Below are 26,797 nucleotides of genomic sequence, written 5' to 3' on the forward strand. Positions count from 1 at the left end.
GGCACCTAAGAGCTGTGCTCTAAAAGCTAATTTCTTTTACTGTTATGATTAGCTAGCGGAGTAATACGGGACTCCATGGTCAGTGGCACAGTGGCCCAATGTTGCCAACTGCTGTTTTTTTAAGTTGTATCTTACTGTAGTGACTCTATAGTCACGTTTGCGTTTGCATGAATGCGACAGATGTCAATCTCCACTCCACTTTTTGAGGGAAAGTGCGAAAACGTCGAGAAAGAGAGTAGAAGATGAGTCACACCTTTCCTTCTCAAAACCTCTTGAAGAACATAGTCAAGACGCATTCTCATTCATGTAAAAGCAACTTAAGCAATTTTATAAAGGACATGACGACTGCCATGCTGCCTAGGCGGTGTCATGGCAGCAGAGTGGCAGTCTGCCTTTCTGAAAACATCAGAAGAGATTCAGAAAGCATGGTTAAGCTGTGCAAGAAACAGTGACTAGTTGCAAGAAAAAAAAAATTAAAGCAACTGAAGTTTTTCAAAAAAAAATGCTTTCTATTGCACTTAGTCCTATTCATAAAGTGTAACATATTGTCACGGGTAAACAAATGCTTCTGGAACAGACCAGAAAGGCCACGAGACTTTAAAGTGGCAGGCGGCTTGGTGAAGTGAACGGCTGAGCGTCAGCTGCCCAGGTTCCATTCCAGCTTCCTCTCCTCGGCGAGACATGTGCTGGAGAACAGCACAGAGCGAAGACGAGGAATGCACTGTGTCAGTGTCAACTCCAGGCGATGTTGCCCAATTGTTTGGAGAGGCACAAAGTTTTAACACAGCATGGCGCGTCTGTCTGCTCTGGCCTGACTTTCTTGGCCAATTTAAGTGATGAACTCCTGCCGGAACTGTGAGTTCCACCTGTGCTGTTGTCATCATTGGGAAAGGTCTATAAGAATATGCCAGTATTTTTATACTTATCTCCAGCAGTAGAGTGTTCCTTTATTGAAAAAGTGAAATAAAAGATTTAAATACCAGTGAGAATTTATTTCTTTTGCATGCCAATTTTTATGTGCTTTCTTTTCATTTGTCACAACATGTCTTTTTTTTTTTTTTTTCAATGTAATCAACTAGGGTTTTTGTCAGTATGTGGCAGTGTACCTCTGTGTTATTTCAGTCATTAGTCCAAATCCATACAATGACATTTCGGTACTGTGCATCGCTTATGCTCCTTGCCAGAAAACAAATCACAGCTCGGAGTAATTTAGAAATTGCTTCTGCTTTGTTGTGAGGCAATTGTGTGATGGCAGATGATTCTTATTTCTGATTTTTATTTATAGCTCTGCTCCTTTTACTTCCTGTTATCCAACATACTTTTACACAGCATTGTGTGATTCTTTCACTCGTGCACTTCTCTGCGAGGTGTCCATATTGTTATGTGTGTTTCACTCTTTGTGTGAACAGATCAGCCAGTGTACATGGCCACTCCAGTAGATGCCCTCTTCTTTGCTCTGGCCCCCCTCTACAAGGTAATGTACTCATCACAGACCACGTCTTGATTTCATGAAGGCTCGCATAATTCTTTAACAAACCTGCAGTGTGCAGCGGAGCCACTTGAGCATTTTTGGATCAGTGCAAAGGACGACAGAGGAAAATGCCTACAGGCAACATGCGCCGGCTATCACCTAATGCCTCACTTTTGGAGGTGCATAAGGGAAGCTCAAAAAACACAAGAAAAAGAAGTAATCATGTGAATTGTTAGGGAGGGTGTGCAAGCATGACTCTTTTTCCGGTGTTTCTTAAGCTTATATTGGGTGCTTGTGGAATAAAGCATCATTTGGCCATCAACACTTGAGTTGTTTTCGTGCCATCTCATGTCCCATCCTTTATACTTTTTTGACTATGAATTCATGCCAACTAGTTGAACTTTGTACACTTGTGCAAATCATTTGTGCGCATGTTTTATTGAATACATTCATCTCAGAATCAAGATGATAAATTAGTTTCTTGTTGTTAGCACAATGACTGGTTCTGGCGGCGGCTTTGTTTTTATGGAGGAAAAACGCTAAGGCGCCCGTGTGCTGTGCGATGTCAGTGCACGTTAAAGATGCCCAGGTGGTCGAAATTATTCCGGAGCCCTCCACTACGGCACCTCTTCTTCCTTTCTTCTTTCACTCCCTCCTTTATCCCTTCCCTTAGGCGCGGTTCAGGTGTCCAATGATATATGAGACAGATACTGCGCCATTTCCTTTCCCCCCAAGACCAGTTATTATTACTATTATTACTAATTACTGAAGGATTTTGTGGAGGACTGCTTGTTGCTAAAAGTCATCCGTTCCTGCAGTGATCGCATGCAGCACATTGCAGATGTTGAAGGTATGTCTACTTTTCATTATGGAAGCAATGTGGACTATGTGTGCACTTTAGTGTCTGAGTGCTTTACCATTGAAACAGTGTGTTTACATTGGTATGTGTTCTGTGGATAGGCTTAGTGTGGAGCATGTCTGCCAACAATGCTCTTTGCCTGTGGCATTGAAAGCAGACTATTGGAGGAACCTTAAGAGGTGTATGTCACATAATCTGCTAGGAGGAAATTTACAGGAGGGGTGTTCCCCCTTCATCCAAGTGAGAAACTATGCTGAACCCCCTTTTCTTTTTACTTAAAAAAATGCAAGAAAAGCTTGGCTTAAATAAGAATGCCCTTCAACTGCCCCTTCCAAGAATGACCCATAAATCCATCCCTGTAATCTTTCTGTGTGGTCACTGAGTACTGAGAATATTATTTCATTTGTGATCAGTTTCACAAAAGTTGCATACAACGTGGAAAAAAATTTACTGGGTGGATCAGTGGTCAGGGCGCTCGGCTACTGAGCCGGAGTTCCCAAGTTTGAACCCAGCCGCGGCGGTTGTGTTTCGTTAAATGTAAAATGCAAAAGGTGCCCGTGTGCTGTGCGATATCAGTGCGCATTAAACATTCCCAGATGGTCGAAATTATTCCGGAGCCCTCCACTACGGCATCTGTTTCTTCCTTCCTTCTCTCACTCCCGCCTTTATCCCTTCCGTTACAGTGCGGTTCAGGTGTCCACCGTGATGTGAGACAGATACTGCACCATTTCCATTCCTGAGAAACCAATTTTCATTTTTTTTTTCATTTTTACAATCAGATATCTGATGTGACAAATCTGCGCAAGCATTTGATTTACCCCCGATGACTACTTTCATGCTTTGACTCTGTTGAATGCTTTTACTCTAAGCTGCAGCTTCACACATGCGGCAGAATTTTTTGGGTGGTTGAGTGTACAGAGGTGGGCAGTGCTTTTGGAGTGTGGTGCTTCTGGAGGGTAGTGGTGGGATGGGGAGCTGGGTCAAGGATGGTGGTGGGTGGATGGGAAGCCCTCTACCTACGGGAGTGTGGTGGGGAGGTGGCTGGTGGGTGGTGCTTCTAGAGGGCAGCTGGCTTTCCCACTGTCCTTGAATTTGATTTTTCTGTCACTTTTTCATACCATTACTGCATGGGCTTCTCATGGGTGGAGGCCTTGTGGAGGGTGGAGGTGGGTGGGTTGGTGGTGGCTGGCACCTCTGGAGGGTGAATGAAGGTGGGTGGGAGTGGGGTGAGGTGAGGAGGTGGATCAAGGATGGCAGTGGGTGGATGAGAGGCAAGGATGTGAGTGGTACTTCTAGAGGGTGGAGGCCTCGCTCCCCGAGGCTGCAGACAAATGTTGGCATTTTCACATTGTGACACTGTTCCTGCTTTTGCACTAAATGTAAGTAATTGCTTATTATTTTTTTTCACTAAGTTTTCTCAAATATGCATAACAATGAAAGGGGGTACATTAAAGTCGTGTGGATATGATGGTAAGCTGAAGCTGTTGGCTTTTGTCTCGATGTCTTCTGTTGTAACAGGCAGTGTTCGTAAACTGCTGAATCTATCTGTGTTTGTGAGGGGGTGAGGGGGTTAAAACATTTCTATGTTAATTTCTAACTGAGCTTGTAATCTGTTTAATTTTGCTTAGCATTAATATGTGAAAAGAAAACTAGATTCTCTTTGCTTACTCAAAAACGTTATCTTATTTCTATTTTTACTATGCTGTGCAATGAATGAACGTGCTGTAGATCAGTATGTTAACACCTAGCTGATACTCCCAAGTGCTGGTGCTGACCATCAGTAAATGAGAGTGGCATTGTCATGCCAAGGAACCACAGCATTTTTGTATTTTTATACAAGAACACTGGCTCCCGTCTTGGGTAATTTCTATATTCAGCGTGAATCACCTCATTGTGTTCCAAGTGTTGGAGGGGGGCATGGTCTTGTGGAAGGATTAAAAAATTAGCGGTAATACTTGACCCTCTTCTTAAGGTGGGGCGAGGCTGTTCCATACAAAAAATCAATTTCTTGATTTTATTCTTTTTTTACAGTGCATTTTCTTAGCGCTCAAATGACATATAACATCAAGATTTGTGACATTCAAAATATTTTTGTAATACATTGCTTCACAGAGTGCTGCAGAAAAATTGGTGGTACCGAAGGCAGTCACGGACAATTTTCACTAATTGCCTTGTTTTATGCCAAATTTTTTATTTTAATGTCATATCATCAAAGTTCCCATGTCGGTGTGGCTAGAAAATCCTGATTGGTAGAGAAGGCAATGTTGTAGAAAAGCAGTTTCGCTGAAAAGAAAAATGGTCAAGTGTAATCGAGCTGCTTGTCCTTTCGGTCAGTAGCCGGTATCGAAGGCAGTCACGGACAGTTTTCACTAATTGCTTGTTTTATGCCAAATTTTTTATTTTAATGTCATATCATCAAAGCTCCCATGTCGGTGTGGCTAGAAAATTCTGATTGGTAGAGAAGGGCAGTGTTGTAGAAAAGCAGGTTCGCTGAAAAGAAAAATGGTCAAGTGGAATCGAGCTGCTTGTCCTTTCGGTCAGTAGCCGGTACCGAAGGCAGTCACGGACAGTTTTCACTAATTGCTTGTTTTATGCCAAATTTCTTATTTTAATGTCATATCATCAAAGCTCCCATGTCGGTGTGGCTAGAAAATCCTGATTGGTAGAGAAGGCAGTGTTGTAGATAAGCAGGTTCGCTGAAAAGAAAAATGGTCAAGTGGAATCGAGCTGCTTGTCCTTTCGGTCAGTAGCCGGTACCGAAGGCAGTCACGGACAGTTTTCACTAATTGCTTGTTTTATGCCAAATTTTTTTTCAAAGTCATAGCATCAAAAGTCCCATTTGGTGGAAAATCTGGTGGCGGTGTGGCAGGAAAATCCTGATTGGTAGAGAAGGCAGTGTTGTAGAAAAGCAGTTTCGCTGAAAAGAAAAATGATCAAGTGGAATCAATCCGCTGTCTTTTCAGTCAGTAGCCGGGCATGCTACCTCTACACCACTGAGAAACATTTGTTCAGTGAGGTGAATGGAGGCCTTGTGCAAGCACCTTACACCACACAGTAGGCAAATTACATTACTGGAACAGTTGGTTGATTTGGATTACTATTTAGCATCACTTATTAATATGGACAATGATGTATTACAAAGCAGTCTGTGATGGCAACAAGTCTGTTGACGTTATCAAAAGGTCGTGCCAGAGGACCCCCACGTGACCGTGGGACCCTTATTTATTGCTAATGTGTCATACTCTTAAGGTGAACGACATGTACAAGTTTTTTCATCATTTGGTTTTATAGCTGTCTAATTGGAGTTAGTATGCATTCTTGATGCTAGCTGACATGCTGGAGCTTTCGTTTACAGCTACACAAAATGAAAACTAGTCACTGAAGCAAATGATTTGGGCCCGGTGCCCGTAACCAACATTTGCGAGTGCAAAGACTGCAGGCAGCCATTCATGAGGCAGTTTTGTGTTTTAATGATAGAAGGGCATGAAAGAAGCAATGTTCAAGCAGTTGGAGCCATTCCTGGACCGCTGTGCACGTCTACCTTGGCATATTCAGATGCACAACATATCCCAAAAAGCTACTCGAGACTTCAGGATTCAGGGAAGCAGCACGGCAAAGACATGATTCATGAGCAGGATTTATGCACCCCAAGCTGGATGTGTTTAACTGTTGACACTACTCGGCCCATCATACCCATTGTTTACCATTTTCTGACACAAGGCAAAGTGTACTTGATAAGTCTGTAGATAGGAGTGGATGTGAATGGATGTGTCAGTTTGAGTGGACATCAGTGTGGGTTTGAGTGAGAGTTAACATGAGTGTGAGTGGCTCTGTCAGTGGATGCCAGCATGAGTGGACATGAGTGTGATTAGATGCTAGTTTTAATGAGTGGATTCAAGTGTGTATGCATGAATGTGAATGGACACATGTGAGTGGATATATGAATGGACATGAGTGTGAGGGAGTGGATGTTAGTGTGAGAGGTATGTTTTCGACTGGATGGCATTGAGGGTTGGTAAGCTGATGGTAGGGCATGATGACGTCTTGCAGGTTCATTGCTGCTAAAATGTATTATTGAAGGAAAACTTTTCTGAAAGGTGAACTATTAAACAACTGACTGACTTGCAGAGAAAGCTGATAAATTCAGCCCCAGATCCGGCCAAAACCATTTCTCTTAATCTCATTGTTCCTGTCCTCAGTAGAACCACAGCCAGTTACCTAGGTTTTATCTTATGTGGGTTGGAACTCAGGCAGTAAATGATTATGGAAAACACTTCCGCACAGCCTGCATGGTACTACGATTTCTTCTCACCACTGTTGTGATCCTAATAATTTCTCTTACCCCAGAGACACAGCCTCAATATTTGGAAAAACACTCTTATTTTCCATGTGGCCAAAATATTTGGTCACCACGTGCTGCATCCATTGTGTTTATGCAGACTGGCAGACACACCATCCTTGAGGCAAACTTTATTGTAGACGCTTAAGACGCCGTCAGCCTCAATTGCTAGACTTTCTTGCAGAGAAGCTATCCTAGCTTATGCTATCACTGATAAAAAGCGCTCACAGTCTCAGCAGCAAGCATGGGTAGTACATATATGTAAAATGGCTTCATGCCATGAAAGCGATATGCGACTAGCAACCTTCTTCTTCGAGCGGCGACACTACGAAATTTGGCCAAAGAGCCCAACACAGCCCTGATTGGCTCATTATATTGCATCTGGTGGGGGAGTTCTGAAGAATAAACACTAGGCAATGCTAAGTGAGAAGAGTTGGAACAAAAGCCACCTTGCCCACACAGAAGCATTGTCGTTCGTGCCAGTAAATGTCTCATCCCCTCTGTTGTTAGCAAAAAAGAAATCAAAAAGGGCACTGCCCGCCCGAAAACATGTGGAAAACTTCACCCATGCTCACACCCGCTCACAGGTGTGAGTGAATGTGAGCATAAGTAAGCAGGTGGATGAGGAAAAAAGTTTGTGAGTGAATTTGAATGAGCCAATTTTCTTGGTGGGCAATGCTAGTGGGTAGCCAAAAGTTGCATTGCAGATTACCCAGCCTGTCCAACACAAGTGCTAATAACCCATGGTCATGCAGACCTATGTGTAGAGGTTATAAAATGTTAGCATTAGTTTGGGTTGTCCACAAGGTCATGTGTCAGTGTGCAAGGGTACAGACTAATTCTGCACCGCTGTGGGATGGTACCATTGCATGGTTGTGGCACGATGTTTCATTTATAAGAATTCTGCCTTGGTTGCTCTTCGACTTTAGCTGTCCACGCGGGTTGGCTGTTGGTCACACATGCTGCACTTTTTGTAGCTGGTCACAAACTTGCCTCAGAACAACCCTTCTTGCCCTTGATGTATGCAGACCCATTTGTTTCATTCATCCCTTTCTGTGCATATTGCCAGGACATGGCGAGGACCAAGTGTACCGCTACAATGAGTCTAAGTGCCTTGCATGGCTTACCAAGAAAGTGAAGGCTGTGGCTGCCAGGTTGCAGTCGATTGGCATTCCTCCCCCAGCAGTGTGCTCCAGTGCTGCCAGTGCCGGCAACAGTGGTGGTATTCAGCCCACGAGTGGTGAGACTTCTTATTTCCCACGCTCTTGTTTCCTAGTTAAGGAAGCAATATGATGTCGTTCACCACTCGGGCCACCCATGATTATCTGTCCTGATGGTGCGCTGTAGGGCATCTCTGTAACTGCAGTGGCTCAGCTGTATTAAATTCTCAGACACAGTGTTCTGCTAGTCCTTCAGAAGCACTTGTAATGAAAATACCACTCACTAGTGGGTGTCGTGTCCTGTCATTTTATTGGCGAAGTCGTGCCTTTACAATGCTTACAGAAAAGAAGCTTGCACCACACAGCCCAGCTTTTCAAACATTGGTTATTCACTCAGCTGACTTTGTGTGTGGTGCCCTTGTGTATTGCCAATGATGCACACTTGTGAGCAAGAATAAGAAACTTCCTCTCCCATTTCAAAAAGAGTGTATGCAATGAGCATGCTGTTTGTGTTTTTTTTTTGAATACCTTTTGCCTGTTGACTTTTTATTACCTAAAAAGAAATAGAGGAACATTTTCTTGCTGTCTTCCATATGGTGAAGAAGCGACAGGGATAGATGTACCTTTCCTTCAAGAGCGCTCGCTTTCAAACTCATTGGAACTATGGGACTGCAATGGCACATTCCTGAGAGCACCCGATCCCTGTACAACTTAAAATTGTTATGGTGCAGGCTTCTTTGGGTTACAACCGCTGATGGCACATTATGGAGTGTAGGGCCATGTGAGACAGGGTGGCGTTGCAGGCAGTAAAATTACCCAGGTGGCCCAGGCTCACCTAGAAAATTTAATTAGCAACCAGTGGGCAAATGCAAGAGCTTTCAATAATATTACATATGTACAGGTGTGGACACTATAGTAAATTAAGCACACCACTCCATTCTAATTGCAAGCCTTCTCTATCAGACGTGAATAAATATTATTTGTCTATGAGAAAGCGCACTAGCACCCACTACCTGCCTGCACATACCACAGCTGCCAGTTTCAATTAGGCAATGTGTGAAAAATGTTATAAGGCAGTAGTGTGCGCTGTTTAATATTGTGTGTGGCTGTACAGTGACATTGCCACTGCCGTTCGCTATGTACAAAGAGCCATATGCAGTTCTCATTTGTAAAATAATATATATACTTTTCAGCCGTGTCATGTTTTGGACATAAAGCTTAAAAAGGGTATGTGTTCATTACCTTTGCTACTTCATAAGACTCTAGATACAAAAACCCAGCAAATAAGGTCTTTTGATTGTCTGTTTCCATTTAGTTTGTTATTTCAGAATCTGGAAATAGCATGTACATATTGAGTTACTCCAAGGGTGGAGATATGCAGTTCTCCCTTTCGATCATTTTCTTTTTAATTTGCCTTTACAGTTTGCTTTATTATAATGTAGTTAATTTTTAACAACATTAAGCCAGACTTTCAATAAAGCAGTGAGGATGTAGTAGTGGAGTTGTTAGGTCACTTTGTGTTCAATAGCACTAAAATTTTGGCTGCATGAGAGAGAGTTATTTACTACCTTTCATTTCTGCATCTGTTTTAGAGGACTTTATGGTTGCTGCACATGCTACTGTGGCTAGGTACATTCCACCAATGTTAGCCACAGTGCTGAAGTCATCACTAGGGTATGTGATTCTTACTGCAAGCAGTGCAAATATATATTGGCATGCTAAGATGTTTTGAGACTTGCAAAATGCAGCAGTTGTGCTGGCAACGCAAATGCATTGTGCCTATTAAGGCATGCTTGCATTTGAGGGTAAATATTGGGTTTAGAAGTGACCAGTAATTGATTTTTAACCATGAGATGCATTCAGGTGCTTGCATTTTTCCGGACACGTATTTTACAAAACAGAAGCACACTAGAGCAAGACTGAAGATCCCTTTGTCATCAAAGATGTCAAAAGCTGTCATGAAGAAGGTTCCGAGTTGTGGTATTTAACCAGCCAGTTCAGGTACAGAGGAGGATAGCTACAATAGCTACAGCAGTCGCTTCTCCGTGACCTAGTTGACTTAGGTATTCGTGGTAGGATACTGAACTGGTTGAAAGATTTCTTGTCCAGCCGTTCATTTCGTGTATGCCTGGATTCAGTGTTTCCAAGGGACTTCATTCAAGAAAATGGAGTACCTCTGGGGTGCGTTTTAGGCACTGCACTATTTGTTATGAAAATGAATTTCATATGCAGAATAATTCCAAGGTTTATTGCGTGCACATCCTCCAGCTTATCAACCTTGTGAGAGACTGATACAGCTAACATTAAACAGACTAGCGATTTGGGCTGACAGAAATGGGTTTAAGGTCTGCCCCCCAAAAAACAGTAGCGGTTCTTTTCTCGCTCAAAAGAAAATTGCAGAATGACCCCACCCTGCACTCGAATGAAACCATACTACCAGTAAAACAAGAGCATAAATTTTTAGGAATAACATTTGACAAAGCTCACGTCCTTGCTTCACATAAACACGCTAAAGAAAAAAAAGCCTCGCAATCATTAGACATACTCAAAGTGCTCTCAAGGAAGCATTGGTGGTCTGATAGAACATGTCTTTTGCACATTTATCGCTCTTTGGTACATTCCTCCTATGGGCGTGTTGTGTATGGCTCAGCGAGACCGTCATACCTAAAAAAATAAGATCCTGTAACACAACTCAGGCCTGCGCCTCTCATGCGGTGCATACAGGACATCCCCCATAGTCGGACTCTGTGCAGAAACAAATGAACCCTCACTTGAAATTAGAAGACCTGCTCTAACGTGTGCATACCTAAGAAAATGAGATCCTGTACACAACTCAGGCCTGCGCCTCTCATGCGGTGCATACAGGACATCCCCCATATTCGAACTCGTTGCAAAAACAAATGAACCCTCACTTGAAATTAGAAGAACTGCTCTAATGTGTGCATACCTAAAAAAATTAGATCCTGTACACAACTCAAGCCTGCGCCTCTAATGCGGTGCATACAGGACATCCCCCATAGTCGGACTCTGTGCAAAAACAAATGAACCCTCACTTGAAATTAGAAGAACTGCTCTAACGTGTGCATGCCTAAAAAAATTAGATCCTGTACACAACTCAGGCCTGTGCTTTTCATGCGGTGCATACAGGACATCCCCCATAGTCGGACTCTGTGCAAAAACAAATGAACCCTCACATAGAAGAACTGATCTAACGTGTGCATATGTCCTTAAAGTAAGATCGCTACCGAAACACATCTGCTATCTGGTTGTAACAGAATGTTCTTCTAGAATAATATTCAACAACAAATCTCTGGCTACCAGGTCATTGGTCTTGCAGTTCGAAGAGATGTGCCAGAATCTCTGTATGCAGAACACACTGCGCGACATTGCCCAAAGACGAGACCCACTACCTCTATGGTACAATTTTCTTGTAATCTGCGATTCCACATTTAAACAGTTCCGTAAAAAGCAAACTCCACAACAACATATTATACAAGAATTCCTTGCACTCGAAGAAATGGACAGTAGCTTTTTGGACCTCTATACTGATGGTTCAAACATGGATGTTTATGTAGAAAATGCAGTAATACGAGTGAAATGGGAAGAAACAGTAAGACTTCCACAGTGTGCATCTATTTTCACTGCTGAATGTTCCGCTGTCTGTGTAGCCGTAGAAAAAATAGTAAATGAGAGCCTTGCAAATAGTATCTTTTATGGAGACTTCCTAAGCATACTTACAGCTCTTCACTCTAGAAATGCAATCACTGCGCTTCTTGGTGGCATCATACACAACATAACAGCCGTAGCCTAAGGACAAAACATAAAACTGTGCTGGGTACCGAGTCATGATGGAATAAAAGGGGGTGAGAGACCAGGCTTCTGCGCTGCTCAAGCAAATGGCAAGTGAATAAAAAAAAGTAAAGGTGCCCTTTAAAGATTGCTTGAACCTAGTACATCAGAAATTAAGGAAAAAAATGGCAGTCCGCTTGTAACACCGAAGTAAATAACAAACTACACTTGTTAAAGCCAGTTTTAGGTGAATGGAAGTCATGCACCCATTAGGAACATTTCAAGGAAGTGATTCTGTGCCGTCTTCGTATAGGCCACACATACCTCACACATAACTTCATCCTGACAGAACAAGACAAACCTACATGTGAATTCCGTGGAGAAGTGGTAACCATAAACCACATTTTATATTCATGCACTAAGCTCAGGCAACTAAGACAAAAGCATTCCCCACAACTTTATGATGAACACATCCCATTGCACCCTAGGTTACTCCTGGGAGAAAAAGCACTTTTTGAAATTTCTAAAGTCTTTACATTTATAAGGAAGCAAAGCTGCTAAAGGAATTGTGAGATGCTAAATCGTTTTGGTTCCCTCAATACAAACACACAAACCTTGCGTTTGGTGCATGATGGCCTTAGTTGCCTATGTGCTATTAAAGCCCGACACAACACAACAACAAAACATGCTCTAGCAATAGCAATATGAAAATTATGGACACATAATTAAGCATTGGACTATTTGGTTTGAACTGAAAAACACTGATAAAAGTATGGCAATTTTTTTTTTTTTGAAACTCAATTTTAGCCGAAAAATGGCAGTATTTATGGCATGCATGTCACAAATAGCTGGCTATTTAGTACCAGTTACAGTAGATCCCAGATGGAAATTAAGAAAGTGCTCGAACCGGGAACTCACTGAAGTAACGCTATTTTTGGAATTTAGTACCATGGTTTTGAGTGCGGCTCTTAATACGGCCATTTGTGTGTTAATGGCTACTATATGAGCTTGTCGTTCAAAAAAAAAAGGCCAATATAAAACTCTGCGTCATTTTTCACTGCACGTGGACATGATATATTTGACTGGGAAAAAAAAAAACTGTTTCGTAGAAAATAACTTGCCAAAAAACAATGAAAGTTGCATTCCAAAATAAATACCAGAAGGCCCGCTCAATTAAAAAAAAAAAGAAGCAAAGTCTAAACCCTGCACATGCAGTTTCTTTTCATGACGCTTGGTGTACAGTGAACTGTCCACTGCTATGAATTTCCTGTTTACGCCTACTCTCAGTGGCGAAATGAACTGTTATTTTGTGACCAGTGATTAATTAAATGTTAAAGTGTTGGATTCATGCCTGCTGGTGGGTTTGACCACTGTACTGTTTGAGCAGTCTCCGTTTTGCAGGCCTTTGCTTTTTAGTGATGCAGCGCTGTGCTTCTTTTGTCCTTCGCTGAATATCCAGATTTGTAACATTCACTTCTTAAGCAACGAGTGGAAGGATGGGGCATTGTACTCTCAATTTCCGGTGAAGGTAGAGGTTATAGGTCTTTTTTCTCAGCAAAGCGGTGCTGTCTTTTCATGTCTTCATACAATCTCAAAAGACGGCATGAATTACTGGATTGCAAATCACAGTGCTTAGTTTACTTAAAAATGTAGCCTGAATTCAATATACATAACACTAACAGTTTGGTTTAATGAGGCCTTTGCTGTTTTACATTTGTTGCAAGAGTCATTCAAGCTGCTAGTGAGAGCAGAATTTTTACGCTTGGGGAGCACTTTCGCTTGATGTTGTTTCTAGGCCCATTTCAACAACTAGCAGAGCTTATTTCAGACTCGCTAAAGTTTCAGGGAAGTTCTGTCATGGAAAGTACTGCAGGGTAGCTATCAGTAAGCATTTCATGCTTTGTGGTAATTACTAATGACTTACCAGTATTAACTGCTGGTTGTGGCCACCACTGTCAGTGCTAAGTTTGTGTCTTTCTATAGCTAGAGCTTTTGATGGTGCGAAGTCATTGAAGACTATAATTACAGTGGCGCTTTCAGTAGAAAACCCACAGTGGCACTTGAAATGTATGTTGATGTATTGCAGCCTGGATACAAGACCAGCCACCACCGTCGAGGAGGAAAAGCAAAAAACACCAAGCTTGCCACAGCTTAAGGTATAGCTCAAACTTCGAAAGTTAACACAGAAGAACTTTTTAAAATTTTTATTGCAGTGAAGCTTTGCTGTGCCTGAGTTTCAGCATTGCACATGGTATCCAAAATGTGTTGTTATCAGTTCCTTAGATTGAAAGCTTGTTAATTCGAATTTCAAGGGACCTGGAAAAATGTTTGCATTATCCGAAGTTCTAATTATCGAATGACCTTGCAAAAAACTGACAGGAACTGTTTGCATCATGGCAGATTTATTTGCTGAAATATAGTGGGCAATGTTCACCAGCTTTTGAGATGAGAACAGCACTACGATGAATAATTTTCACATTTCCATCAACACCTTATTGTGCGCACTGTGCACGTCAAAGCAGAACGGCTCCAAAATGGTAACGGCCTCCCTGACGTCCTTCACGGTACTGCACGGTAGCAGTGGAGCCCTTTCACAGAGGCTTCATTCACGGCCACTTGGATTGGACATGCAGCCGTGCTTAGCTGGCTGTACAAACAGCGAACGGCACGTGGTAAGCACGTAGTTTCGGCGCAACTTTCCTTCCTCCATGGTGAAACCATGGCACAATGGAAGAACCATGGTGATGGAAGCAAGGGAAACCCGCAGCTGCCCCAATCAGCGTCTAAAACGGCACTCAGCTGGTCTTAATTGGCTGTCAAATTCGCGGCTGATAGCCGCTCTTGCCGCGGGCTGGCGCAAAGCTCGGAAGAGTGAAACCGAAACTACGTGGTCGGACAAGTCTCGGAGATTGATGTTTTTCATTAGTCCTGCCGTTGCACGCACGTTAGAAGTGCGCATTCGACACTGCAGCATGTGATTCAGGTTTGAGTTGGGCTGTTTTTACGACTGCTTGCCGCGCTGGTCATTCCTAGACGTGGCCATCCTTCGGCAGCCCGTTCGAATTAACCGGTGCGAGACCAATATCGTCCCAATTAGCGAGCGTCCAGCGCCATAGACTTACAAGGGCGTTAGCTAGGACTGCACCGGCAGTTCGAATTGTCCGCATTTCTGAATTCGAATTTACGAGCTTTTACTGTATTTGCTATGGAAGTCTAACCAGAGTGCTCTGAAAAACATGCGGCCATTTCCATGATGTTCGAGATAGTTGCCGGCGTTTTAGGTGGTTTATTTCAACTGTTGTCCTTCATCTTTGAATTGAGGGCAACAAAAAATGACTGGCATTCCCAACTCGATGACCACTGAGTGCACTGCTGCTATATCGCTGCTGCCAAGTTGTTTTCCGTTTGTGGGTGCATGTTTGCCCAAAGAACATTTTCAATTCTGCATCAGCCTGATTGTGTGCCATTTATGACCCTGCTTGTTTTACACCTACTGTGATATTATTAATTGCCACCGTAGTGGCTCAGTGGTTGTGGTGCTCGGCTGCTGACTCGAAAGACGCAAGATCGATCCCGACTGCGCCAGTCGTGTTTTGATGGAGTTGAAATTTTAGAGTGCTGTGCGGTGTCAGTGCACATTAAAGAACCCCAGGTGGTCTAAATTCTCTGGAGCTTACCACTATGGCGTCCTTCACAGCCTGAATTGCTTTGGTATGTTAAGCCCCATAAACTAAACCAAACATTATTAATTGCTGGCTGATTTCAGGATGCCTACTCGCTTATCTTTTCTCTGCTGCATGTTTCTCATCAAGACAGATAACATTGTTGAGGCTAATTAAAAATAATTTAGGATTACTGAGAGTTGGCTGGAGTGACGAGGTGAAGAAATTTTTGGTAATAATGGGGTTGTGGGTTGTGGAAATAACTGGAAATGACTGGAAGAGGCTTTCGTCCTGCACTAGGCTGCTGCTGGTTCAGTGTATGCAGGTAGCAATGCCCGCAGCTGAACACATTGTATTGATCCTTGAGGAAAGCTATGAATAACCTTTTCCTTCTAAGTTTTTTGGAAAAGGAATTCGAAGCCTTACAGCACTCCTGTGGGTTGAGCCATTGTCATTGGCCGTTTTTCAGTAGATTTCCTGCCTTGGAGGCAGTAGTCTTGTTAAGGGTGTGAATTTTGGTCTGTGCGCTGTTTCATGTTTGCCAGCAATAATAGCGAGCCCCGAGAAACATTTGCCGGTAGAAACCAAGTTGGAAGCACAGAGTCAGGTGCAGGTATTGCGCTGGAATTAGTAAATTTTAAAAAATTGCTGCTGTTAGCTGACTGTTGCTGTTGAGGCTACTACAAAAAAGGCAAAAATCAGAGGACAAATAAGACCTGTGTTTCTGTGCTACTATATTGAGTAATGAACAATGTCCATGCCATTATGTTTGCGCTGGGTGTTTCTGATGTGGCTATATCGTGGATAACATTTTTCAGCACCTAATGTAATGTTTTATATATATAGTTGTTTGGAAATGGTTGTGCATGTGCATAGCTGTGGTACTGATAATAGTAGCTAATATTATTTTCCAGCTCTATCATGAGCTATTTTTTGGACCAAGGAAAAAGAATGAGAGAATGTGCGCAGCCTCCCTAAACTATCTGCAGCTTCCTTGCATCACTTTTCATGTGGTGAAAAAGGCTACAAAAGAGGTGGACATCGGAGCCAAATGTTGTGCAGCTGCACAATCTTGAATTGTGTTTACATCTTTCTACAGCATGATACTAGCAGTCTAAGCAGAGAAATCAACTGCATCGTCTATGTTTTATTTTTTAGTTTCTTAATGTGGCTATATCTACATACATGGATAAACACAACAAAAGTATTTGCTGCAAGGCTCACAAGATTTTTGTTGTTTCTCTGCAGAAAAAGAAGTCCAAACAAGTGCAGCAACAGGAGAGTAACAACAAAGGCTCACCGAAGAATTCTGAGCAGAAGTCAGCCAAGGTAACTACAGCTTCGTATCTTAGGAAATCTTAGGGGGCAGTAAGGCTGTTTTTCCTTGCAAAAACACTGCTGGACTAGCCTCTACATAAAAAAAAATAAAGCTTTACAAAATGTGCTTAACAAGTTTGAGCCAATGTGTTATACACACGTTGAAAATTTGGGTCTTATGAACCTTTTGTATTGTGTGTACTGGCCACATTACTCTGTCATGCTACTTTCTGCTGCGCAACCCAAAGGTGGCAGCTTCAGAAATTATTGTTTAGCTTTTTGTTTCATTCAAATAGCAGGCTGAGCAAAAACAAGGTGCCTGGACTTCAAGCACCATACAACACTTGGGTAAATACAAGAGGCTCACATTGAAAACTTTGCATTAGGGAGAGCTTGCACAAGCAAATAGTAAAGTGAAATTAAGTTATTCGTTCGACAACTGGGGAAAAATATGTTGTCCACTTAGCATTCTTGATGTAGGGATGTCCCTACTGGAATGGTGCAAGGCTGCTTGTAATCCGCGTGCATCGGACATTTGGCCGGTAGTCGCCGGGTGTGATAGCCGAACGCTACTACGAGTAAACGAACGCCACTTTGATTGGGCAGCTGCACTTATTAGCGCTGCTCGAGCCAGTCGAGGAATGTGTGCAGCAAAGAAAGTTGGTCACACGTTGGGTTCCTCTCGATTCTGGGATCGAAATTCTGATAGTGGTCAGTGACAGCAGCACTTCCGTGAAGCCAGAGAGGCTCATGTGGTTCAGGCACATTCACAGAGTAGAGACTGGTGACCCGGCCACTCGATAGCTGTGGCGTGTCCACGATGCCCCTTGCTTAACTGTGGACTGCAGATCTGCATGCACAGAACTCTTGATTTCCGAGCTCTGGTACATAACTGACCTTGATATAATATTTCGGATTTTAACCGTAGGGTGACCTGCGAGCATTTTAGGCAAAGTGCATCCCAGACAAGTGCAGGACGGCCACCAGAGTTTGCTTTCGAGTTGAATGAAAGGATGTCACCTCGTGCTGTCTTGGATCTTGAAATGAATTCTTGGGGCATGCACTATGTTTTTCGGTACAGTCGTGGCCACCTAGGTGGCGTCTCTCTCGTGGATGATGAGAAATCTGCGCTTGAGGCAGGGTGACTGCAAGCTCGCAAGTTGGCACAGCAACCTTGATCCATAGCAAAAGAACACACTAATTTCTGCACGGTGTGCTGTGTTGTCAGAGGCTGACATGAAAGAGCGACACGAAACTGAAGAAGAAATGCGGTCTAACGAGTGTCAGCTACCAGGCACTCTCCTGTCGATTTTTGTCAACACGGTGCTCACAGTGCCAAAGTGAACAACTACTTAGCCCAGTTTGGTTCCTTATGAGCGGCCGTTGTGACAGTCTACGACCACGGTTGTGCAAAAGAACGACTGCTCCAGAGTGGTAACAAGGCTTCTGCAGTTCGGTCATGTGTATGCATTGTGTGCAGAGGACTGTTTCGCGAATCGGTAACGCGTCCCCGACTTTCCGAAGAGGAGCGCTATCGCGTGCAGATTCGAACAAGAGGACAAGAGAATAAGGAGATCAAAGAAAACAAAACGAAGCCGTATTTATGATTTAAAGGTAAAAGGCCAATAAGAAATGGAAACGAAAACAAGAAAAACACACAATCAACATGCGTACAACACTACAGAATGAAGGAAAGAGTTCACCCAGTACTGTGTGTCCCAGGTGAACCGGGGATGCCTTGTAGACAGGACGGAACGCTGGTTGATGAAATGCGACGTGTCGCTGGCGTTACATTGACGGAGGCGGTGAAAGAGAGCCAGGTGGTATTAGGAGTGGAGAAAACTGCAGGAAGACGCCAGTGGTCTTCAGTAAACAGCCCGAAGAACTTGGCAGCGGCAGGAAAAAGGTAGCCAGGTCTCGTCGACGGCGTCATGAAACGCTGGAGGCTTAAAGCAGGCTATCCTAGAGAGCCTTTCGGCAGCACGGACCCTCATTCCATCGGTTGCCACCTCCATGCTTGCAAGGACCGCAGTAGGCTTGCGTCAGTGATCCAAAGGAGGTCACGGCAGCACGGACCCTTTGTCCGATGACTGCCACCTCCACGTTTGAATGACCCCATCTTCGCTGCTCTGTCTTCCTTCACACCTTGGTTTTATGACACGTCAGCTCTCCGCTTCGCGCTTGCCATGCTCTTTGTCACCGTCACTTTGCACACACCCTTTGCACGTGCACACGCGCAACGCTGGGATGGCACGCGCAGCGCTCCTCTGTGCGACGCGCCACTGTCGACGCACCGTGTTCACATATCCGCCGCGGATCTTTTGTGCACCTCACACACTTCCCCACAAGAGAGAATCAGTGCCTTTTCTCCGAGGATTACCCGGTCTGCTCATGCACCACAGATGCCGTAGCGAACCGGATCACTGATTTCTTCCCTCTCAATGTACCCTAACATGCGGTTCTCCGGTTTCACGGAAGTGCTGCTGTCGTGCGTTGACCACTATCCGAGCTTTGATTCCAGAATCGAGGGGAACCCAAACCGCTACCAACTTTCTTTGCTGTGCCCGTTTCTATACCAGGAATAGCAGCACTAACAAGCGCACCACCTCCGATGCACGTGGATTCCAAGCGGCAATCTACGTTCACCCCCAAGCATGGCAGATGAACGTACGAAAAAAAAAGCATGTTATACCTGCTACCGATTAGAAAGTTCAAAGATCAGTGATTAAGTGCCTTGGACCAGCTGGTCGTTTCAGCCCCATCATCCGCGTGTTTCTCAGCGACGTTCTTTGTTGAAGCCAGAAGCCGTTTCGTTAATGCATTCCTGTTAGGAGTTTTGTTTATGGAACGTCCGATGTTCCCAGTCGATTCTGATTAAAGGTAAGGCAGACATCACTGTAGTCCCATCGCTAAAGTCACGTCCAATGTATGCCCGTCATACTGCTTGCTTAGCGTTTGTGGAGCTCAGCCTTCGCAAAGCTTTGAGGAGCTGCAAGGAGAAAGTTGACTTCGGCAGGAGTACAGCGGCTCGCTGCAATGAAACAAGCTTCCAAGTTGATGAAGCGGATTTCGGCACCCAGCACAAAAGCACATGCATGCGCCCCATACGATGGCATGGAAATAGCATGAGTAATATTGCATTTCGCACGTTGAAATCAAACTGTGGCAAACAGTGTAAGTAATACGTAGTAATACGTAGTGTTTGTCATTCATAGCAGTACAGTTGCTGCACTCTCGAAGTACGCACATCGAACTCCAATTACCCCATTCCTGGCTGTGAGCGTAAATATTCTTGAATCAACTACATGTATAACTATCCTTGTAGATGGCGGACTAAAGGAGGGCAACAGGAACAATATCGAGCATAATGCCGAGATAGCGTCAAATGGCCAGACATTTAAAAACACGTTGGTCATGATACGCCCGACCTACTTGGGAAAAAAAAATGTGCGGGGTCCGTCCGACGTACCTTTAGCCACAGCCTTTGTTTACCTATATGACCGTCGTAGCAAACTGCTGCAGCATGAAAGAAGGGAAGTGCTTAAACACTAAACTGATGGGAAGTATAATGACGATATTTTGTGGTGAACGTTTGCAGCAATGGAAGATTTTACTTTCATTCATGTATGCATTTCACTGCATTGCAGCTGTTTGTTACAGCTCTCATCCAGCTTCAGTTTATCCAGATCAAGATTAAACTAAATTTATGGCCACACCGTGATGTGGAATGGCGATATGAATGACTCGAATTTCACAGTTGTTGTTAGTGGCTATTTCTTAATAAAATAACAAAGGAAGGAAAAGATGTTGCTAGCCGCGGCATCTGCCATCAAAACCTGAAGCACCTGAGCTGCAGCTAGCATGAGAGAAAGGACAGGTAGCGGGAAAGAAAAGGGAAGCGGTAGTAAGAAAGGATAGGGGTAGGGGTAATATACACTACTAATACAGAATATGGAAATAAAATTCCACAGTTGCACTTTCGATTCTTGGATACAATGCGCAAAGTGGCTAAAAATTCGCTAACGTTTCTTGTCATCTGCTGTATCACTCGATCATGGCATTTTTCTTCGCTAGGCGAAAACGCATTTCGAGTGGTAATTTTGGCTGTTTAACTTAGCTCTAATGACCCTTTTGCTGCCGCTTCAAACAATATGTACATTTCCTCAGTGGATAAGGTGCTCGGCTACTGAGCAGGAGTACCCGAGTTCGAACCCGACCGCAGTGGCCGTGTTTGGATGGAGGCGAAACGCAAACAGCTACTATGTGCTGTGTGATGTCAGTGCATGTCAGAGATCCCCAGGTGGTCGTCTTTCTTCCTTTGGTCTCTCACTCCTTCCTTATACCCTTTCCTTACGGCGCCACCGAGTTATGTGAGACAGTTACTGCGTCATTTCCTTTCCGATCAAAACCAATTTTTAATTTTTTTTCTCTTTCATTACCACATATGTGACCAATGTACGCATATATACTCATATCGTATATATGCGGGTACGGGCCGCCCCGTGTAGGCGTCAAATACAACGTCAGGCTGTATGGGTTAATAAAGCGGTTATTAAAGTTATTATATAAAGTGGACTCTAATATTCCTTTTTCGTGTAAATGCCGGAAAGCGCCAAAATTGGGAAAGAAAAAGTGCGTCCCTTATCGCAAATATATGGTAATCGCTGCACAGAAACCCGCCGAAAAAAAGAAAAAGCCCCGAAAAACTTCAGATTAAAGCATTTATTCATTTCGAGCTTGTAATGCACCCAAGCTCAAGCATGGTCAAGCAATGTCTGATACTGGCTCATTGCTGCTTACAGGCACGTAGCCAGGAATTTCTTTCTGGAGAAACCCAAGGTAATTTCTTTTTGATGGTGGTGGTGGTGCTGGGTGGGGGTGCTGGCATTTGGATGAGCACTGCCAAGTGAAAAAGGGGGAGGGGGCACACTTGGATACAAGCCTGGCTGCTTATCTACACGATAATCCTCACACCACTATGTCGCGAAACCATATTGCTTCTAATGATGCAAGCTATGGCAGCGATGCTATCGCCGCGTTGTGCACCATGGATGGATTAAATGCATGAAACGCTTCCTACAGATGTGTAGTCAAGCATGTTTTTAGGCAGTTTTTTTCATGCAGATATGACATGTGGGGAAGGTGTGATTATCTAAAGCTGCAGTATTTATTTTTGATGATAGAGATGTAGCGTAGCATGGGCCGAGTTACTGTATGCTGGCTGCGCATGCACGCGCAGTGCCTGTTGCGTGGCCGGTTGGGTCCACTGCGCATACACAGCAGTCATACGGTAATCTGCTACTACGTCTCCGCTATGCTTAATCTGGTGTTATTTTCTATGTTTAATGCCTGCGCGCCCGTCAGGCAGGAGGCGTGCCTGACGCCATATGCCTCGCAGCGGCCTGCTCCCGTCGCACCATGATGGCATCGGTTCAGCTGTCGCGCCTGGGAGTTCAGTGTCGGCGGCATGGAGACGTGCAACGAATTGACAGTTACAACTACAGTGTTCTAGAAGGCGTTGTAGTTGCAGAAGCGGCGCTCGCCCCGTGTGGCTCGAGAAGCAGTTGCCGTGGCGCGGCGCTGGCATAGACTCCTGCTGGAGCAGAAACAGCGCATTGTCGGTGTGCTCGGCTACGAGGGGCTGACCGGGTATTCACGCTGCTTGTTAGGGCGTTATCCCGTATCCCATTTTTTATTGTGAAAGCAATTCTACGCCAGGTCTAACCGCTCGTCGCACATGCCGTGGCCCCCCCCAGAGCCGTCGCTGCTCTTAGCAGGTGGTGTGACGTCAGCTCTCTCCGTTCTATGACGACGCGTGACGTCAGCTTGCTCCCCGCCGCAGCTAGAAGGAAGCTGCGCATCGCGTGTGCTGTGGCCCCCGAGCCGGTGCCGCGCCTAACAGGTGGTCTCTCCGTTGATATGACGACCTCCTCGCCTTGCGCTCGCTTTGTGGCAGCTTCACTGGGATATATAGCGGTGCGCTATGCGTTGGTTGATCAGTCTCGCCATGGAAGTTTCCAACGAAGAGTCTATATCTGAATCTAGTTGCTCTACTGCTTCGGAACAGTTAAGTTCTAAGGCGGAAGCTAAGCAAGCTAGGAACAATGAGAGAAAGAGGTTGCAACGTGCGCAGGAAACAGGAACAACGAGAAGAACGATTGCGAAAACGACGAAAAGCCGAATCAGCTAAGCGAGCTTTCGCAGTTCAACCAGGTTTAACAAGAGCTAAACCACAGCCAATTTATTTAATGCATCATCGCTTGGCTACCAATGAATATGCACAAAACGAATAAATAATCATTTTTAAACTTCAAAAGGGAAATAAATGGCTGTCTGTTTCAGTGACAGCACCAACGGGAGGCAAGAGACGGCGGCCGCTGCCCCGAAAATTTTCCGGGCGCTCTTTTCTGTCCCTGAAGGACTTGATTTTGTTTGCTCACAAACACCTTAAGCATTTTAATCTCTGTGTTCAGATATGACAAACGATATATCGCTGTCTCGTTGCCGCAATATTTTCTTTTTATTTTGTCTTAAAGAAGAACAGTGCCAATAATTAACCCCCCCCTTTAGATGTACGCCACTGCCATAACAATATTCAGACCTTATAACCAGTGTTATGGGCGTTACTGAAAAACAGTATCTAAATACGTTACTCGTTACGCTAAGGAAAAAGGAGCGTGTTACCACCCTACGTTACCTAGAAAAAAAAGTAACGCGTTACCGTTACCGAAATAAGTACCGTACGTGCTTTGCCGTTACTTCATGGCCATAAATTTTAATTAGTGCGTCTTCGCCTTACGAACTCATGATAGCAATTTTATAATGCTCATATTTCACATAAAACTTCTAGCCCAAACAACAATTTTATGCGATATCCTGATTTAACGAGAATACTTTGCACAAATGTGCAAGAGCTTAGCAATGTTTTAGTGGCCTGAAGTTGCCTGCAGAGTTACAAGTGTTGGATTCTAACTCTGTGGCACATGGTGAAGCCATCTTCTGAATGTGGCATTAAGCACCAATTGACACCTCATCATCAGTTCTAACTGCACAAAGAAAACGTCACTGAACTCTCAACAAATTTAGAGTAATTCTGAAAAATATGATGTTCCAAAATGCTCGCCATGCTTCCACTCTTTAGAGAGTTGTGTGTGTGAGTGGTTCGGGAAGAGGAGCTAGGCGAAGGCAAGTGTGGGAATGCGTGTTCGTGCACGTGTTTCTTGCTTTATGGCTATTCTCTTTTTTTTTTAGTTGGGTGCGTTGTCAAGGGCAGGTGTTTTCTGGCATGCATGTGAGCCGCAACAAAGGTAGTCGACAGCGCCTGTTTGTTTATTTGCAACATCGCTGTAGGTGCTCTGCGTGTTTTTTTTCTAGAAAAAGGTAACGGAGTAGGCGACAACTGGAACAAAAAGTAACTAGTAACGTGACACCTCATGTTACAGATAAATGTTACCGTAAATATGTTACCCGTTACAGGTCCCAAATGGTAACAAGTAAGTTACTGAGTTACCGAAAAAACTAACGCGTTACTACCAACACTGCTTATAACTGAGTTTCATGTCGAACTTGCCTGGTCTTAGCGTTCACTGCTCTTCAAAATTTGAGTTTAACGTTAGCATACCCTGTAGTGAAATATATGCAACTTACAATTATAAAATGCAATTTTGATGCAGTTAACAGTGAACTGCCACTTTACAAATATCATTATCATTCCTTTTGGGCAGCGACCTAAGATTGGACATAATCATTAATAAAATGATATTAACGCAGATACACGTGCAGAGAATTAGACCCCAGTTCCACTTTGTACTGGTGCTAAAGCGATGGAAAGAGTGACTTAAAGGGACTCTGGCGGATGCATTGCTAGGATTGTGGCTGCCTATACTGAATGCTTTCAAATGTTTTCTGCCAGAGACTATACTGCATCAGCGTTCTGTCTCATTCTTACAGAAAAAGAAATGATTGTTTCTTTCCGGGAACCGACTGTTGTCGGACGATATGCGTATTTGACCTGTTCGTCGCTTCCCATAATTTTGTTTATTGTCGTCTTTCTCCTGCTATGTTTTTTTTTTTCGCGCTTTCCTTCACTTTCGCCGCCGCTGTGGCTCGTTGTTGTAGTACTCGGCTGCTGAGCACAAAGCCGCAGGTTCGATACCGGCCGCAGCACTCACATTTAGATGGAGGCGCAGTGTTAGAGGCCCGCATATACTGTGCAATGTCAGTGCACGTTAAAGTACCCCACATTGTCGAAATTATGAGCCCTCCGCTACGGTGTCCCTCGTGGGCTCGTGGCCTGAGTTGCTTTGGGATATAACTCCGGCCATAAAACCAATCCAAACCTTTCACTTGACCTTTTCCCACACCTCCCTTTTACTTTAGCCATTCTTCGTTCACTTCTCGAGCTTCACTGCTCATCACTTGCAATTGCTTGTTGACTTCGCCCACGTTCTCTGGCCGCCTGTTTGCCTCTGAGTGCACATTTCCTGTCCCAGATGGCGTTTCGCTGTGTGTGCCCTTGGCTGGGAATGCATCCTCGGGGTGCACCACTCAGGTTCGTGGTAGGCTGGTAGACGTGTTCGTGGTAGGCTGGTTGTAGAGTGAAATCATATGTGTGATGTGTTCGCCCCGCGTTTTGTAGACTCTTTACGTATACTTATGTCTCCGAGACACTCTCTTGCCCGCCTTTATTACCCCAACCAGCTTAAACCGTCACCCTTTTTCAACGGCAATGCTAAAACTCGCTGAATGCAGCGACGCAGGAGTGCGCAGACGAGCTTTTTTTCTCGTCCAGTATACGACGGTAGCACTGCGCGCGGCCGACCGCATTTATTACTTCAGAACCTCGCATCGAAACTCGCTTTGCTCTTGCAACTACAGAGCCTTCTAGAACACTGTAGTTACAACGTAGCAACTGGCATGGGTGCGACGACTGTTATTCAGGTATCGAAACGACTAGGGACTACATATCATACAGCTGCGACCCCATCGATTCATCAAGCGACGACCTGCGCACCCAGGAAATGGTAGCTGTGCATATTGCATTTCAAGCTGGTATGCCCCTGACAAGGTGTTAAAACATTTTCTTTGCCCAAATTAAATTTAGGCACCGCCTTCATCGCTTCAGCCGCTCAGAGAGCAGCCGCAGCACCGGGATGGGTTGGGGGTGATTTGATATAGACCTTGTAAATCCATCCCCTAAGTGTGCTGGCATGGGCCTCGTTAGTAAATCGTCACCGTTGTTACATAAATAATGCCACCGATGTCACCATTTGATCGTCGCAGGCCTGAGCGAAGAAGCTCAGTTTTCCTTTGTATATGCTGGCATGAAAACATTAGTATGCGATATATTTATATTTCTGCTAGTTCAACAACATGCGCACACGCATGCAAACGGTGCATCTAAAATAAAGCTCGGTGAATGGAAGCATAGAACAAATGTAGCTTGGAAACAAAACATCTGTATTCACTGTAAACGTAACACCCGTTGGCCACTATAACCTTTTCACATCGTTGATAACGCTGCTGTATGAGTCAGCGAAGGCCGGTTTTGGGATTGATCGAAGCACAGACGTCACATGTCTTTGGGTGTCCGGTATGTCCGCAAAACATGTGCCCTTCGGGACCCCCAGATCTGCAAGGAACGTCCGTGATATGATAACATATCGTCTAAAATCGGCAACCATAGCTTCAGAGGGTCCACAGCATGCAATAAACCTAGGTGCAAACTCTTTCCAGCTACGTACTGGTGCTAAAAGCGCAGAGTCATCCTCCTCATTTCAGATATGAGATAACTTCTCATGTGACAGTGCTAATGTTGCCTACCTCCTGGGATGTGACACCTGTAAAGCTCAGCCTACCTGGGGAAATAGTTACACCGTTCAGAATTCGCATCAACAACCACAGATCGCATGTACGGACACAGCCAAGTGTTCCACTTTCAAAACACATTAAGAACATTGGGCATTCAATAACTTTACAGCTATTGTATTCCAATCGGGGTTCAAAACACATTATGTCCGAGAGAGCTGTGAATTGTACCTGATTCACAAATTTAACGCAGTCTGGAGCGGCATAAACAAACCAGTAGGCCGGCTATCATGCTTACACACTTAATAGAGTAACAAATAATTATCTCAGACATGTTGGAGTGGAGACGGATAGAACGGGTGGCAGAATGCATAGCAAGGATAGCTTCCGACG

The 26,797-nt window shown here is 44.2% G+C and overlaps 2 protein-coding genes across 32 annotated transcripts in view; both read left to right on the forward strand.

Moving 5' to 3' along the window:
* Nucleotides 1-13,774, forward strand: part of LOC144114742 (uncharacterized) — a 201,130-nt gene extending 187,356 nt beyond the window's left edge. For 4 of the 7 annotated variants that reach the window (XM_077648683.1, XM_077648682.1, XM_077648684.1 and 1 more), the window contains exons 4-6: nt 1,410-1,474; nt 7,739-7,909; nt 9,422-9,503. In XM_077648683.1, the coding sequence (XP_077504809.1) occupies nt 1,410-1,474; nt 7,739-7,807 (134 nt within the window). In that variant the 3' untranslated portion in view covers nt 7,808-7,909; nt 9,422-9,503. Of the gene's footprint in view, nt 1-1,409; nt 1,475-7,738; nt 7,910-9,022; nt 9,057-9,421; nt 9,504-13,704 lie in introns of those variants that run through there. The other 3 variants (XM_077648678.1, XM_077648679.1, XM_077648680.1) reach the window with 3 other exon arrangements.
* Nucleotides 1-26,797, forward strand: part of LOC144114734 (uncharacterized) — a 391,960-nt gene that overhangs the window by 88,319 nt on the left and 276,844 nt on the right. For 17 of the 25 annotated variants that reach the window (XM_077648637.1, XM_077648640.1, XM_077648657.1 and 14 more), the window contains one exon: nt 16,529-16,609. The exons of 6 other annotated variants lie outside the window; for them this stretch is intronic. In XM_077648637.1, the coding sequence (XP_077504763.1) occupies nt 16,529-16,609 (81 nt within the window). Of the gene's footprint in view, nt 1-16,528; nt 16,610-21,399; nt 21,437-26,797 lie in introns of all 25 variants that reach the window. 2 more of the 25 variants (XM_077648645.1, XM_077648652.1) reach the window with 1 other exon arrangement.

Source organism: Amblyomma americanum, chromosome 1 (assembly GCF_052857255.1).
Source record: "Amblyomma americanum isolate KBUSLIRL-KWMA chromosome 1, ASM5285725v1, whole genome shotgun sequence".
Classification (NCBI taxonomy): Eukaryota; Metazoa; Arthropoda; class Arachnida; order Ixodida; family Ixodidae; genus Amblyomma; species Amblyomma americanum.